The sequence below is a fragment of the Chaetodon auriga genome, chromosome 4, assembly GCF_051107435.1.
Source record: "Chaetodon auriga isolate fChaAug3 chromosome 4, fChaAug3.hap1, whole genome shotgun sequence".
NCBI classification, from domain to species: domain Eukaryota; kingdom Metazoa; phylum Chordata; class Actinopteri; order Chaetodontiformes; family Chaetodontidae; genus Chaetodon; species Chaetodon auriga.
Window position 1 is genome coordinate 19,161,485 of NC_135077.1, and position 17,288 is coordinate 19,178,772.

Genomic DNA, 17,288 nt, shown 5'->3' on the forward strand with positions numbered 1-17,288 from the left:
GGTTCCGTCGTCAAATTCTGTCCGATTGTGTTACAGAGAAAATCAAATGGTTCCTGTTTTCAGGAGCGTCTCACATCAACAAACACTTCGCGAAAGCGATTAAACTTGAACTGTTAGGTTAAATTAAGATGATATTATTTAAATAAAATCTAACACAACCAAACTTATGACGTTTTATATAATTTACAAAAACAGTTCCTCTAGACACTGCATGTTGTTGTTCATTGATTCTTTATCTTCTTAATTTATCTATATATACACGATAGTTTATTTTACTTTTCTTTGTTCGGCTTTGTTGCCCTTGTTTTTAGCTGTCGGTATATTTCTACCAAATCGAAGTTTCATATGGCTTTGATAAAGACACAAAGTTTAAAAAAAAAGAAAAGAAAATGTAATCCTACTGGATCACATGTGATCCCAGTCTCTCTCCCACGGATGGTCACCACTGAGGCTGTTTGGATATTGGCTGTCTCTTGTCAAAGTAATTTGCAAATCATGATATTTCTGCTATAAATTGACATAAACTACAGAATCTAACTGGGGTCACGCAATGCAAATAAAACAAGTAACTTACTGAAACATTAGATGACCTTTTTTAATCAAAAGAGGCAACATACGACAACTGCTATGAGTTTTATTAGCATAAACAGTTTCTTTTGAAATGATAGGGAACTTCAATCTCTTTTTATCATAACAAAACTGATGAAGTTCCCTTTATTTAGTGAACTGAAGGGAATAATTCCGTTCTTCTGTTGTTACACAGTAATCGACTGGTCGGCAACATTTTGTTTTGGTTCAACAGAACACTGTCAAACCTTATTTAGATTAAAAAAAATAACAGACACTTACAGTCATTTGATAGATGGACATTTGAAGAAGTACAGCTGTGATTATTTCTGATAAACAAACACAGAATCTTTATAAATGCATCACTTCATTTCTCTTTGTGCACTGAGACGATGATAATGATCAGTCGAGTTCAGGCTGCTTCAGTGGGACCAGTTGAGACCAGTCGGGCTCCTCCAGCACTTCATGCTTTGCTTGCTGTTGTTAAAAAGATCAGATATGAGGCCGGAGAATGAGCCCTGGTTTGCTTTAAACTCCATAATTTTAACATCAGGAAGAATGAGATACAACATTAGATTGAGACTGAGACTCTTTCAACCTCTGTGAAATAACAATCTGAGGATGCTTTATGTGGCCAGAAGTATGTAGACACACATGTTGTACCGTCCACATACTTGCATGTACTTTTGACCTGGGCTCTTTTTCATGTCTTGCTGTCTTCCACTTGTACTTGTACAGATTCGTGTGGAAGAACTTGACTGGTCTTCAAAGAGCCCTGACCTCAACCCAAGCCAGCGTCTTTGGGAAGAATTGAAATATTACATCCCAACATAAGTGCCTAACCTCACAAAGGCCCCTGTGGCTGAAGGGGAGAAAAACCCACAGCCAGATTCCTAAATCATACAGAAATCCTTCCCAGAAGAACGGGAGGGATGGGATGATCCGCAGTCACAGCCTGGTTTGATGTTCAGGTGCACTTTTGGCGAATGTATTTGTGTCTCTTTGCTTTTTGTCTCTTGTGCAACAGGAAGTGTCACATGCGTCTGCAATGATCTCAGATTTCTTCAGAACTTCTAAATGAGGCAGAAAAACAACATGTCTCAGGAGGGAGAATCTGACACCTGATATTTTCCACTTCATCTAAGAAAATCTTTACGCCTTTCTGCAGAACAGTGACGTCCAGAGGTGCTCAGAGCTGTGACTCAGGAGAGGGCACAACGTGTGAAAATCACTCATTAAAGCTGCCATGTTGCGCCGCCATGTTTCTACAGTGGCCCAGAGCAAACAAACACTGGCTCAGGTGAGCGCCTTTTGAGTTTTTCATGAGTGTCGCAGCCTCCGTAGATTCTCCTAAACGCTCAGAAAGGGAGGTTTGAGGTGAAGGCTGTCCAGTCAGTTGCAATCTGCATCTTCACCACTAGATGTCACTGAATCCCACACACTGGTCCTTTAACTAATCCATACACAGTTAGGGAGTTTAACGGTTACCAACCTCAGGGTCGAGGCCCTCAAATGAGTCACAAGATAAATCTGAGGGGTCATGACAAAATGAATGAAGTTTTTCAGATTTTTCTCTCATCTTTGGATTTTTTTAGGAACTGCTGGATAATTTTACGACTTTGGGCTAAAAACACTTAATAACACTGTGACAATACGATAAGAAATTTTAGAACATTTCCCCTTCACATGCAGTCATTAAACAAAGCCGGAGTGTGTTGACGGAGTGAGTTACACCTTTAACAGACTGACTCAGATCATATGACTCACAGAGACACAGAAAGTCTTTTGAGGGAGCAGCAGTCACGGATACTAAACTCACACAGTATGAACTGTCCTCTCCAAACTGACAGAGACAAACATCCTTCAGTTTTGGTTTTCTCCGAGCCAAATGCTTTAAGGCTATGCTCCTCATTTTAATTTGTTGTTACATAATAAGCCTCTGCAGTCTTTACTCCTCTGCATTCTTCGTCTGCTGTGTAAAGCTTTCATTCATGGTCATGTTTATTCCAAATAACTCAGAATAATTACAAGCTTATCCAACAGTTTATGAAGAGGTTAGAGGTTGTAATTAATGGCTTTATTAGTTGCTAGTAAATTCATTTGTAGGTCAGTTAGAAGTAAATAATAAGAACATGTTTTGGTTCGCCGGCTGTGAAAAATCCCTTTGACTGTTATTTTCTACTGCTGACGACCTGGAACGTAATCCATTCAACAAGAACTTATTTACAAAGTCATACTCAATGATTAACAGCCTTTAATAACCACCTGTTAACATTTAGAACTGCATAAATGATGGCTTAACAGAAAGTGAGAAATGGATGAACAACATTTATAACTGCGTTATCACCAAAGATGGCAAGTTCCCATAAGCTTGTGAACTTACAGCTGACGGTGGTGTCTTCTGTGAAAGTCCTGTGTTTGACGCATCCACCCACCTCCTCTTTATACGGACTCTACTGCTCTTTATACTACGTTCATCCTTTGGTCCCATCATTATCGCCCCCTGCTGGTACTGCACTTTCACACGTGTACTATTCACATCTACGTGAGGTGAAACGTGACACTGAAACGATCTCCTCTAGTGGATTGGCGGGTCTGTTATTGGCTTTGGCGTGATACTGGGCTGCTGGGTCACTTTAACCTGATATTGTGCAAAAATCACTGTCCAACCTCCTCCAGGTTTCTGAGAAATACCACCAATATACAGAGGAAGTGGCACGAAATGTATTTTCATGCCATTTGTGATGCATTGATAAGAGTCACAGAAGAAATCACAAACCCCAACCTGCCACTTCCACCCTTCTGCTGCCAGATGAGGAAAAGAGTGTAGATCCCTTTAAAGTAGGGCATCAGCCTTCGCCCATAGATAATCAAGACAGCATGACCCTCACATTCATGATCAGGATTTTACCACACCACAGCAACTTATGATCCTGCCTGAGCTCATATCAAGAAACAGAACAACAAATGCACAGCCTTGGAGTTATTTTCAGCAGCAGCGAGACTGAAACCAGCCCAGCCAGACCTCCCCGAGCTCATACAGACAGCTTTCTCCTCCCTTAGAGTTTGCTCAGCTCTCCCCTCACTCTGTATTGCTGCATACCTCACCGGCAGGAATGTGATTGTACTGCAGCTGAGGAGTCGTCAGACTTGTGGCGACAAGCACACAGTTGATTGCATCACATCCCAGTGAGTTATCTGAGTGAGTCTGAGGGTGTGTGTGAGTCTTTTTTTTTTTTTTCTTTTCCTCCCATTTAACATGTTAGGTCAGATCAGGAAGTGTGATGCTGTGACAGTAGAGAAGGAAGCGGGCGCACAATGGCACTATGTCTGCTTCTTGGCCTGGTAGCATGAGAGGCCCCCGGGTGAAGACCCCTCTTCTTCTTCTTCTTCCTCTTCTGCTGCTGCTGCTGAGCTCTCTGACCAGGACAGGTAGGACTTGACGATTCATGTTTTTACTGTGTGAATTAAGACACAGCAGCTCTTTCCTGTCTCCTCCCTGCTCTGTCTTTTGTGCTTTTAATCTACCTTTCTGACTGTGGCTTCGAGTGGAACCTCTTAACTGGAAGTAAAGGGCGTTTATTATTTATACTGATCAAATTTATGTCTTTGGAATGAATTTAACAACGTCAGATAAAGCTGGTAGATTGGATAGCGTGACGTGAGGACCCAGAGTACAAAACTTAGTATGTCCTTTGGCCTTTTCTTACTTCAATCCACTTTTTGTAAAAAAAAAAAAAAAAAAAAAAAAAAAAAAGCCATGTTTAGACACTTACTTCAAATCAAATTGTTCTCTGAGATTTATAAAACTGAGATTAGCCTACCCTACCTCTTAAAATGCACCGTATAGCCTGTTTGTATTTTACAGGCTGACATTCCTCTTTTGTTTGAAATGTTTTCTTGAGCAAGAGAATGTTTTCCTCACAAAAGGAAATCTCGTACAACGTGACAAAGCTCTGTCGGGAACACATTGCTCAACATTTCGAATATCTCCACCTACTCCTCGTTGTCCTGTAGGTGCATTTTGCAGCAATGTTGTATTTTTGCAACAATGACTTGAAACCATCTACACGGAAGTCTTAAGTTCCTGTATGATACTGACTTTGACAGTTATTCTGCTCCACTGCAGATGTTGTTTTAGAAACTAGGCTCACGATGCGCTGACTCACCTGTATGTTACGCTTTTGATACGAACGCTGCACACGTTTCCTTTTTGACAACGTGACAGTGATGTGATGCAAAGTAATGAGAGGTGTTGAATTGCAGTGTTATGCCAGTATGACGACACTGGTGCAGATCCAGAAGCTGGGACAGAAGTAGAGGAGACAGATGACATAGATCCAGGTGATGGTGACACAGAGACCTCGGGTGAGACGTGAATAACAAAAGAAATTCTTGAAACAATAATTAACTACCTGGCCAAAAGTATGTGGACAGGTGTTGACATACTTATGTGTGGGGCTGTTTGTTGTTTCTTTCATGTAACCAAGTAAAAGACTCATTGAGACATTTAACAACATAAACACAGTCCAAACAGCCTAAGACAACTGTTACAAGCTGTAAAAGAAAGCAAATAATATCCAGTTATGAGGCATAACCACATATGAGATTTCAAAACTGCATATGAAAACAATACTTTTAGATACAGCTGGCATTATTAGATACAGGAGATGATAGTGTAGAGACAGACAGGAGACAAACAGGTACATACATACATACATACATACATACATACATACATACAGCAAAGGTCCGTATCTGGAATCAAACTGGGGATGTTGTAGTTATATGATATGCCAGATTTGCAAGGCCTGGAACCACTGCACTAAGCTGTATATGAAGCAAATAAAGTTAATGATGAAGTAATGAGTCACATTGACCTGCAGAGGACTACTTTTGATACTTAAAGTGCATTTTGCCTATGATATTCTTGACAGTAAACTTTTGATTTTTGAACTGACAGTATTTTTTTTTTTTTTTTTAGACAGTATTTGCTCCTCATTCTGGTGAAAACACGTTGCGTAGGTTTATTTCTTTTATGCGTGAATGGTTCCAGAAGCTTCCCTGAGGCGTGGAAGCTGTCAGAGCAGCTCATCATATATCCGCGGTTTTGGAATGAGATAATCATATCTGGGCCTCCACATACTTTTGGCCACGTATAGCGAATTACCACTTCAACACTACTGACTGTAGATGTTGGCATTGTAATGACGCGCTCCTCTCTCTGTTTGTAGAACCACCCCCAGTTGATTCAGATGCCACCTCAGCACCGGACCCGCCCCCCACAGATGAGGGCGTTCCAGGTCAGACCTCGACTGCAGCACGGTGCTAAAAAGACTCTTTCAGGAAGAATGTTTCACAAATGTTTAACTACATATGAGATCCTGATTGAATTCCTTAGCACCATGTCATGAGAGAAGAAGAAAGAGTTAGCACATTAAGTACTCGCAGAAACGTTTCATTTAAGAACATGTTGTCATTTCCTCCTCTGCTGCTTGCAGATGAAACTGCCGTAGAAGAAGAACATGGCTCAGGGCAGGGCCGCTCCCTCAGTGAAGCTTATGGTATGTCAGAGCAAACATGACCCAGCATACCAGCACAGGGGTGATTTCTGTCTGGATTCATGTTTTAATCCTGAGACTAAATGAGAGGAGAACAAGAACAATCCTGCAGCAGGACACATTTATCATACAAGTGAGAAATCTACAGACTGACGCCTGACTGACAACATCCTTTTCAGAAACAACAGAGGACCCCAGCCTTACGGATACGACCTCCGTCCCAGTAGACGATGAGGCTTTGAGTCCTGTCATCATCCTCATCCCTGTGGTGCTGGTGGTGGTGATCATCGGCATGATCGTCTGCGGTTTTTTCATCAACCGCAGGTGGAACAAAAAGACGAGAGATCAAGGTGGGTCCATCACAAGAGGGAGCACTTTAAAGTTCACCCAAATCAGACACAATAAAAGCAAAAACAAAACGTATTTTTCCTCATACCCCTGCTGACTAATGCAGATGGTTTTGCACCACAAGCTTTTCTTGTATGAATGAATGTGCTATACAAATAACGTAGAGATGGACTGTATTCAGTTACTGTAACACTATTTGCTGTTTAATCATAATAAGGATGACTGGACTCTGGTCTCTCCTCATAGAACTAAGAAAAGCAGATCCCTATCTGGACGGGTCCAGTACGGAGAAGGTGCCAATGTAAGTACTGAGAGTTTCATTCATTTTTCTACTGCTGCTAATGTGAAACACTGTGGGCAAACATGTAAAATGTTTAATTTGATAGAGATTTGCAGCATCCTAGTGTCCAATGTGTAATTTCCTTTCTGAAAAGCATGACCTGCTCTATGTGGAAAGTAGGTTTGGGTTTCATATGCATGCCAGAGTGGGACTTCAGTGAAAGTCATGTCTTCTCCTGTGGTAGTCGTTTCTTGGCTGTGCAGAGAGCTAAAAACTCTTCCAGTAAAGGCTGAAGTTGCTGTTTAAAGTCTGTAAGGAAGCAGCTGTGAAATTGTGAACATAGTTTTGGATAAAACACAATAGATTCATTGACATTAGTAAGCAGTTAGTCCCGCAGTGTTGTATTAACAACACATTAGCCTCAGACAGGTGACGGCTAGCTTAGCAGCAAACTGATCAGAGGCAAACTAACACGTGAACAGTGCAAATAAAGCCCAAACAAGGTGTTTGGTCACAGATCTGACAGCATGGTGGCTTTAACGAGGTCCGTTAAACCGCTCTGGAACCTGTGTCTTAATCAGTTTCTCTGATTAACCCTCCAGGCCCATGTTTGAAGAAGACGTGCCCTCTGTACTGGAGCTAGAAATGGAAGAGTTGGACCAATGGATGAAGAAGGATGGTAGGTATCTAAAAACCATTTGTTCTTATCAGACTGCAAAATGACATCATTTGTGACTGCTTGTCTGTTCTGAGAAGTAAACCACAACTAAAGCATCAAAAATGGAGAAAAGAGAAACATTTCAAAGAGTAACATGAATAGAGGGAGTTTGTCCAGCAGAGGTCGCTGTTGCTCTAATTGTTGCTGCTTTACGAGCGGCGAGCAGAGCCCAGTGGGTCTCATTTGATGCCATTTTTGCAAATCTTGTGTATTTCTTAGGACTTTATTGGTTGTGAAATTTAGTTTGCAACATTTCCATGACATGAAACATCACGCTGGTGAGAGCTGAGTGAACACATGAGTCATTTCATGTGTTTTTCTCTTTGGTTTGTTTGTTGTAGGTGAAACTGCAGAAGACTCTAAACATGCATAAATCTATTTACGGTGAGCCGCCTTTACATTTACTGAATACATGTCCAATTTATGAACACAGAGATTTTATTCAGCTTCTTGTCACGAGCAGAGAGCTATAATCTCACAACCATTCAGTACAAGGCCAATTCCAAAAAAGATGGGATGCTGTGTAAGACATAAATTAAACAGAATGTGATCATTTTTGTAAATATCTGCTGAATCTGAGTTTGATGCAGCAACACAAGAGCATCTAAAGACTGGGAAAGATGTGGAACGCTCCAAAAACACCTGTTTGGAACATTCCACAGGTAAACAGGCTCATTGGTAACAGGTGAGATGATCATGATTGGGTATGAAAGGGGCATCCTGGAAAGGCTCAGCTGTTCACGAGCGAGGATGGAGCGAGGTTCATCACTTTGTGAACACATGATTGGATGAAGGAGATTACAACATGGACTCAGGAAGACTTCAGAAAACTGTCCTATAAACACAGTTTGTATGTGAATGATTGCATGTTTTTATTTATGTTGTACACAGTGTCCCAGCTTTTGTAGAATCGAGATTATAATAACATGCCCAAAAAGTTTATTATTCAACTCTAAAGTGTTGTTCTACAGGTGTGTGAGTATATATTAGCTTTACTCCTGATTAGTATCTTCCCTTCTGCTCCTCTGTGGACGTCGAGAGTTCATTTGGCAGTGATGACTAAATCATAGCAGTCACTGTGTCACAGCCAGCAGCAATGTGTCACAGCATGAGCAATTAATTGTTAAGCAACGCTCCTGCAGGTGTGAATACAGCCTAATGAACGATCTCATTGTGAATACACACAATAGGAATGTAATTATCGATTTGCCTGCAGTGTAAACGCTGAGGCATTACGACTAACCTGTTACATGCAGCTTTTACACGATGATGCTAACACAACCCAGATCAGCTCGGGGTCTTAGACTTTCCGATCCGTTTCCTTTTCTCTGCCAGCCTCTGTTTTGTTTTTTGTTTTGATGCACCAGCTGGTTTCAGTATAGCTGTGACTGGTGAACTGTGACCCTTTCATCATTACACATGGTACTGTTTGAAAGCACAAACACTCCTAACATCTGTTAGTGATTACAACAGGCATGCATGGAAGTGTGGCGCAACTTAACCCAGGGATAGTCTCCTTACTGGAAGGGCTGGGAAAGCGAGGTCAAGGTCCACTCGACGAACTGTTGACCAACGTCATTTACACGCCGCTTTTTCTCAGGATTTTATTTCTAAAGCTGGGCAAGGGTTAGAGGGTACTTTCATTCAGCACAGAGGCTTGAGAGAGTGCACACACCAGAGATCTCAGAACACAAGTAAATGTGATGTTAGGTTGCACAATGTGATGCCATCTAACTGCAGCAGCTGTGTCCTGTTTGTCAGACCTGTGAGAATCCGCCGTAACTTAAACACAATAGTGGATCAAATGACAGAAAGCGTACACAGTGTTGCTGAAGCAGCTTCAGTTGCAAGTTTTGAAACCTTCCAATTACTGTGCACTGGAAGGAGCTGAACCACAGCAGGCCTCCTCTCCAACGGTTGGTCAGGGTTTTTAGAAAAGAGGAGTTCAAACCAAATTTAAGAAGATGAAAGTGCACAATTGTTTCCTTAAAGCTGCATCAATCAAAATAATAATAATAAAAAAATATATAGATAAAATAAGGCAGAAATGCATGAAAATAACCTCAGAAAAATGAAGCTCTTCAGTGTCATGGTGGTACCTTATGAAGTTACTGTGGTGTATTTTGGGTATTCACACCTGCAGCAGACACAGAGCAGCATCAGCAGTCATTTGGAGCTGTTTTTCTGTCCACCTTACCAATATTAACTCTCTTTTAGCTCTGTTTTGGTCTCTACCAACTCACAAAAAGGAGCTCAGTATCCACAGAAAATGAGAAGGAATATGTCACTTAAATATATATCAATTTGAATTATTTGTACAGAACCTTTAAAAAACAAACAGAAGTAGGACCAAATGGAGGTAAAACTACAGATAAAAGGCACAAAAAAGCTAAACTAAATATGTCACTTTAAATAACTATGAAAAAAGAATACAAGCAATAAAAAGATGACATCACATAAAAGCAAATAAGTGCAAAGAAAAAGCTCACAGTGGGCTGATTCCGCTTCAGAGATGCCTGTTAACATATTTTCATGATTTTTCTCTGCTGTTGGCCACTTCTGTGCGACCCTGAGTTTTCTGTTTTGAGTTAAGTGGAGACATTTGCATTTTTCATGTGAGCTCTGAATGCGTTTCTGAAGATATTTACATGTTTATTCTTATTTGATCACATTACACTCGTGCAGACCCACTGGGACTTGTGCAGAGGGAACGTGGCTGTGGTGGTGGAAATAAACCTTTGGGTGTTATCTGCACTGGTGATGACAGCTTCAATCATCAGTATGCAAATTTAGCTGAAGTATCATCACTGAGCTGCAACAAAATGCTGCGTGAAAGTATTTCCTGAACATGTGACGGTCAGCGGCTCTGGACTCACGCCACCAGAGTTCAGACAATATGGAGGACGACCTCTGTCTCTCTCTGTCTGCCTCACTCTGACATTGTCACCTCTCTCTCTGTGCTTTCTTCACTGCAGGTTAACTAAGGACACTCTCCCGGTATGCAAGGACACACAGCCGACGGTGCATTGTTGCCAGCTTGGATTAATGACCTTAATGACCTTTCTACAATAACCCAGCAACATTTCTGACACTGGACACAGGAACTAGTTTGACTGCCAGGAAACAATATCACAGACGCTAAAGGACGCTTATTATTTTCACTTTCACAGTCAAAGAGCTCATTCTGTTGCAGTGTGCAACACTTGGACTTAAACTTGTTGAGTAGTGGCTCTTTTGTGATGAAAGTGATCAGTGTTTCTGTCATGCTTTGCCTGTTTTGATTGTATTGATGAACCGCCAAGCCGTAATCAGTTACCAGAGGTAAATGCGCAGTGTTTTCTGCCTTAATTCAATCAGCCAGAGTGACAAGTGTTAAAGTGGTGCTGCAGCTGCCAAACGCTCCCTTTTCTGAGGATCTGTTCTCTTAAAGAGCATGTGCTCGTCTTAAAGCACATTAGGTGTCACTGTTCATAGTTTCTCCTCGACTCAAAGCCTCTTTGTTGTGTGTGAGACTCCCTCCAGCTGCAGGTTTTAATGGGAAACATCCTGCTGAAGATTGCAGACATGATTAGGGTTTATGGACAAACTGTGCTCGTTCAGAAACAGAAAGCTCAAAGTGTGAAATCACTTGGATCCTAATTCTTTTGATGAACCGTCGCCGGTTTCTGAAGCAGCTTTCCAAAAGCTGCGACTGATAAGGTTTTCATCTCACCTCAGATTATGACTCTGTGACTGAATACTTTGTGTCTACAGATGCTGTTTGGATGTTTGTTTGTTTCCAGTTTTGGCTTGTAAGTGTTGAATCGAGGCAGTCTTCACACTGATCTACATGTGAGTGCGGCTTTCGAAACGCGTCAGTCAGTATTTTGCAGGATCTTGCACTGTAAATATGAGAATACAGTTTACCAAAAGATGTTATTTTAAACCAATGCCTTTTGTAAATATTTCATGTAAGGCTGTAGTGTTGTTGTTTTGCTGATGAAGCTTTGAGTGAAAGTTTGGTAAATAAATTCTCTTAATAAAATTAGGATGTTTGAACATTTAGGCTTTGAGGAATGCAACGTTGGCCAGTTGATTCAGACTGAATAAGCAGGATGAATTTTTAACAGGATGAATTTTAATGTTTTAATGTTAATGTTAATTTTAATAGCATTGGTGGTACTTTTACCTTCCATCTAGCGCCATCAACAGGTCAAAACTGTACCTTGTTGTATGACCAAATCCCTGCACAAGCACAAGCATCAGCTGCATTGAATACAAATGAGCATTTTCTTCATGCTACCGTGCTAAACTATGATGTAGAACATGGTAAATATATCAGCATCATGGTCATGGTGAGCATGTCAGCATGTTGACCTTCAGCTCAAAGCACCACTGAATACAGCTGCTGGCACGGCTGGAGACTCTGTGGCGTCTTGTGTATAGAAAACATAAAATTCTCAGAAATAATCAAGATTAACGGCGTTTTCCATCCATGCACTTCTCTGTTTCTGTGCAGCTGGTCGTTTCCTGGCAACTCAAAACATGCAAAGTTACATTTAGATTAATCATATCAGTACAAACAATGAGCATTAAATACAAAACAGCAGGTTTGAAGTGTGTTACATCTGTCGCCGTGTCAGACTTTACGTCTGCTGCTGTAAATCCACAGATGAGTTTGCTCTGCTTCCCTCTTTGAGCTTTGTACGTCTGATAGAATTCATACCAGAGGAAGGTCTGAGGGAGCAGTGACGGACAATCCACGCAAACCAATGAATACAAATGAGAAATAAGTCTCCCACTCCATTTTCTGCTCCTTTTCACTCCCTTTCTCATTAGGTTTCCAGACAGCAGTTCTGTCTGTCGCAGCACAATGTCTGCATCGTCACTGCTGTCTGGCTGCTCGGACACTGCTGACTAAACATTGACACTCTCATAATCAACAACCAACGCCTAAGGAAACACTGAATTACTGTTTGCACAGGTACATCAAGCCTTTTGTTCATTGTAATTTACGTTTGGAGCATCATACCTAAAGGCTTGTCCCATCATGTTTGTTACGCCCAAAAAATAAGACCTATTTCAAATTTTAGGAAAACTGAGACTGTCACACGCTTTCATCTTTTCACGCCTTGATTACTGCAACTGCTCATCTGTCTTAACCAAAAAAACTACTGAGAGGATGCTGTGACTATGTTTGACTACATCCCAGTGAGGCGAAAAACGGATTTTATTATCTTTTTATTTTATTTGTGCTTGTCAAAGTGTGTTTTACTCGTCGGTTTTAGTGCTTTTCAGCCATGTGAAGACAGCTGTGTGCTGTCCTCTGTGGCTCTGTCAAATCTAAAGAAGTACACATTTGACAACATGTCTCTTAGCTCGGAGACAGAATCCCTGCAGACATGAAGTTTGAAAGATGTGAGCGTTTACCTGCATCAGAGGCTCCGGCGGAAAAGGTTACACAACAGAATCCAGTGTTTTTGGAGCTTGACCCATGAGTCAGGATGTCTCAGCAGCATTGATTTTGATCATTCTTCTTTAAACGCTTCTCTCACACGTCCCTTTAACTGTATGAAACTGCAGTACTAAAGAACTGGAGAACTCTTTTAAGGCTCCTTAATGCCTTCTTCCTCACTTTATTTCTGACCTTTCAGTTTTTGAAGTCCTGCGTTTGTTTGAGTTCAGGCTTCAAACTAGAGGTGACACAATTTTACTTGAGTTATCCTCATATTATTAGATTAACAGAAAATTCACTGTTAGGGTTTGTCTGGTTATTATTCCAACTTGTCAAAAATACGGACTTTGCTGCTTGTCTTTGTCTCACGATAGCATGCTGAATAGCTGTCTCTCTGACATTTTATTACTCATTCAATTAGTTGATTAATTGAGAAAATAATCTGCAGATTAACTGGTAAAGAAGAAAAGCTGCAGCCCTGGTTTTTAATGTGTTCCTTAATGTGACGTCCAACTGCTTCGTGCTCTACACAGAAAGATGATCCTATTACTTTTATTATTTTATAAGCTCATAAAGACAGACACAATATCAACTCATTGAGAAAGCACACATAGTGCACATCTCCACCTCTACCCATAGATGCTGTACAGCTGCAGGTGCAGGCCTTTTCTCACTGTCGTTCAGCCTGTGCACATTCCGGCTAAACCTGCTTATATGTAAATAAAACGGCAACGCTTCCTACACATGACTGCGGTTGATGTATCGACTCTCTGATCTGAGCATATAGCATGAGACTTTTCCAGCTGACTACAAGGTGACCAAGTTGTCTCGCACAGGTACGTGTATGTGCTGGTACGTGTGAATGCACATGTGTTTAAATGTTTGAGTAAACGCATGTCTGTCACAGTGAACTGAAATGTGATGTAATCTCCCTTGAGGACACATTCATAACATCATATTTCCACTGACCCGTCTCTTTGAATTTACCCAGCTTTGTAGACTGAATCACTCTCTACCCGGCAGGCACTGTTGCTGCCTGTCACACTCTATCAGCTCCATTTCACAGCCGTGTTTGTTTGCCTTCAAGAGCTGTGATGTTACAGAGCATCGTCCGTCTGTCGCAATCACCGCATTCACTCGTTCTTGGGCAATCTCTGAGTGGAAAACACAGCGTACACCAGGGAATCTGTGTGTGTGTGAGAGAGAGTGTGTGTCATTACAGGAGGCTTACTTCACAATCATTTCGAGTCCTTTGTAGAGTCGTGATGAGCAATTCAAACCGTGTGAAACTTTCCACTGCCTCTTATGAAAGACTGCCTCTTGCACCACTTGGATAACGTTTGATAAAAACAGACACATCAACCAGAGCTGTAGCTCCCACCGAGGACACGGAGGTCATGTCCTCTGTATTTATTTTTGGGGGAATTTGGGGATCTGAGGCATATGGTTTAGATTTTATAATTGAAAGCTGCACATGATGGGATTTAAAGGGCGAGACCAACTTTTTTAGACTTGGTGCTCATGAGACTTCAGTTCAGTTCAGCTTTTTTCCTTACCAGTTGTTCCCAGCCTCAGGGTCAGGACCCTTTTCTATCACTGACCCCTGACTGAGTGACATATTTTATGGATATTTGTGTTCAATGCATAACAACAACAATAATACAGAACAATTGACAAACCGTACAATTAACCCAAACAGTGAACGCACTGGGTTCAGGAAGATTGTGTAAAACTTCATGTAAATACTGAGTTTGAGTTTTCCTGATATTTTTAGAAACTTTTTATACAATATCTGCCTGTTTTATGTATTATTATTATTTTTTTTAACAATCATATATATGTAATTGGCTCATTGTTTTTGTGATTTCTCTTCCCTTAAAGTTGGTTCTTTGGTTGTTTTAACTACACACTTGTCCTATGCAGGTGGAGGCTCTGTGAATGCATCTTATGTTCAGGTCTTCACCAGGAATCATATTGTGTAGATTAAGAAACAATCTACACAATATGGTGTATTTTAAAAGATATTTCTAATTTGTTGTCCCTGAAGGAAAACCAGTCTGGAGTAGATGTAAAAACTAACAATGATTAATTAAATGAATGGAAAACAAATATCGAAATGAATAGAATATTTTATGGATGATTTTCAGCTCTCTTCAAAATGATCTGTGGGCGTGTGTGTTTGTGGAAATATTGAGATACAATCTCAGTATTTCTAAAATTCTGGCTATGACTGGGACATAAACACAACACTCAGGATTATCCAGTATATTTTAACATTCAGTTTCACTGACAAAATGACAAAAACGGCACATAGAGAGAGATGACATCAATGAAAATCTCCAGCTTTGAGCTCAGATTTTCTGTGAGGAGTCTCTTACAGGGGCAATTTCCATAAAAGCACACAGCTACAGAGAGTATTTCATGACAAAGTGAGGATATTTACAGTCGTCCTTTGTTTCCAGGGTCTGCTTCTCAGTCTTCATTGACCAGATGCCCGTCTCAATTCCACACTTGTCAGGATCACAGGTTTGGTGCTTAGTGATATCTCAGGGTTTCAGACAGTCCCTGGAGGATCCAGATACACAGCATGAAAATGACCATGAGCCAAAGCTAACCGTGGCTGGCACTGCAGGGCTAACTTCAGCAGCAGCAGCAGCAGCAGCAGCAGCAGCAGCAAACTAATCCACGATAACTTGCTTTTTTCTGCCTATGAATAAATGAGGCTCAATATGCTGGAAAGAATTAGGTCTAGGTTTTCATCCAGCATGATTTCTGACACACCATGCAATTTTGGATTTGGAGCCCCTCCCCTTCTTGGTTTTTTTCCCCCCAAAACACTTTATTGATGAGATATATTTACATTTACATTTTTTTCATAAAAAGAATGCTAAAAAACTAAACGGAAGGCACAATCAAAGCTTATACAGTACACAGTAAATAGAAATAAAGATGGCAAGAACAGTAAAGAAAAAAGGCAGATTAAATTCTCACCTAAAAATGCAATTATAACAATTCATTATGTAGATACTCTCAATCTCATTTCATGTATTTTTGAAAAAATGAGAAAAAAGGAAAAGGAAAAATAGCAATATGGGATTATTTTGGGAAAACAATATTTGTGAATATAATAAAATAATATGGTCTATCTTATTTAATAAAAAGATACACACAAAAAGACATAAAGAATTTAAACCACAAACCATTTGAGTCTGTAGTCTAGATAACAGAACGAAATGTAATATTAAGCATATTCAAAATTAATTTTTAATCAAAAAGACGTGCATGTTTTATGACATGTTTTGTTAATATTTATATTAAATGTAGCCTACTTATCATGAAAATGAACAAGAATTTGTATTTAAACTCCTTAGTTTACAGTACTAATTTTACCGCCAAACTTTCACGAGAATTCGTACGTAATTTTCAACATTATAAGCACATTTTACAGACATTTGCTAACGCTGCAATAAATGTAGAGATACAAATACTACTATATAACTGTGTCACATGGACGTCATCCGGGAGTATGTTGTTACGTCACATTCAAGCGCCCACTAGCAAACAAAAACGTTCCATCATCATGTTGCGACAGCCATTCTCTCCAGTCGGTGGAGAGTCAGGAGACGAACAAACCTGGCGGTTGTTGAAGAGGCTGTGAAAGGCAAATCAGCCACAACTGACTCGCCGTTTGGTCTCAGTGCATGTGTTTTCCAAGTGTTAATGGTCGGAGGCCGTCATATGTTACCCAGTAAAGTAACCGAGTTAAGGGATCGACCAACACTCGTGAATTTGGCAGAACAGCTAACGTTAGCGGTGTTTTACTAGCCAGCTAACATTACACGAACTTGGCTTGTGGATTGCCTTGCACAGGCTAGTTAGCAGATTTTGCTAACGTGCTAGCTTCTGTTAGTTAGGAGCAAACACTGAGTGCTGCTGGTGGGAAACCCAAGAAACGAAGAAGGAGCGTTTAACCTCACCGGACCCTGTAGCGTTAGCTTCATCAAGCTCCAAAGGATATCTCGGTTTGGATAGCGTTGCACGACTAAAACGAATCATCCGAGAGGCCTGTTGTTTTTGTTATCTCAACATTTCTGAGGTAAGTACAGCTTACATTTACAAAGTGCAAGATCACAACTGGGGAATATTGTGGTAATGGACCAGTGGAAGTGGGCCTAGCATTAGCCAGCTAACGAATAGCTCGTTAGCTAGCTGAGTTAGCGTTGCTAACGCTAGCCAACTTAACGCACTTCTGTTGATGTGGAAGCTTGCTAGCCATCTGAAAGAAGTTAACGGTGTCATATTCTGCTCAGCGTGGCTGAGGGTACTCTGTTGTAATGTTTCCAGCATCAATTAAAGCAGCCTGACCCAGTTTGGAACCTG

At 40.7% G+C, this 17,288-nt stretch overlaps 2 protein-coding genes across 3 annotated transcripts in view; both read left to right on the plus strand.

Annotated features, from left to right (window-relative positions):
- The first annotated feature begins 3,836 nt into the window (after positions 1 to 3,836).
- Positions 3,837 to 11,510, plus strand: tmem154 (transmembrane protein 154). Of its 2 annotated transcripts, XM_076728652.1 has the most exons (9): positions 3,837 to 3,999; positions 4,834 to 4,935; positions 5,802 to 5,870; positions 6,069 to 6,131; positions 6,308 to 6,478; positions 6,723 to 6,777; positions 7,359 to 7,435; positions 7,816 to 7,858; positions 10,450 to 11,510. In XM_076728652.1, exons 1-8 carry the CDS (start codon positions 3,894 to 3,896, stop codon positions 7,845 to 7,847), a joined length of 675 nt encoding a protein of 224 aa, XP_076584767.1. In that variant the 5' UTR covers positions 3,837 to 3,893; the 3' UTR covers positions 7,848 to 7,858; positions 10,450 to 11,510. The 2 variants fall into 2 exon arrangements, with proteins under 2 accessions (XP_076584767.1, XP_076584768.1); XM_076728653.1 differs by lacking the exon at positions 7,816 to 7,858 and having other exon boundaries at positions 3,839 to 3,999; positions 10,450 to 10,564.
- A 4,937-nt stretch (positions 11,511 to 16,447) lies between these two features.
- Positions 16,448 to 17,288, plus strand: part of fbxw7 (F-box and WD repeat domain containing 7) — a 111,336-nt gene continuing 110,495 nt past the window's right edge. Inside the window, exon 1 of the mRNA XM_076728648.1 lies at positions 16,448 to 17,004. The gene's annotated coding sequence lies outside the window, so the exon portion shown is untranslated. The remainder of the gene's footprint in view (positions 17,005 to 17,288) is intronic.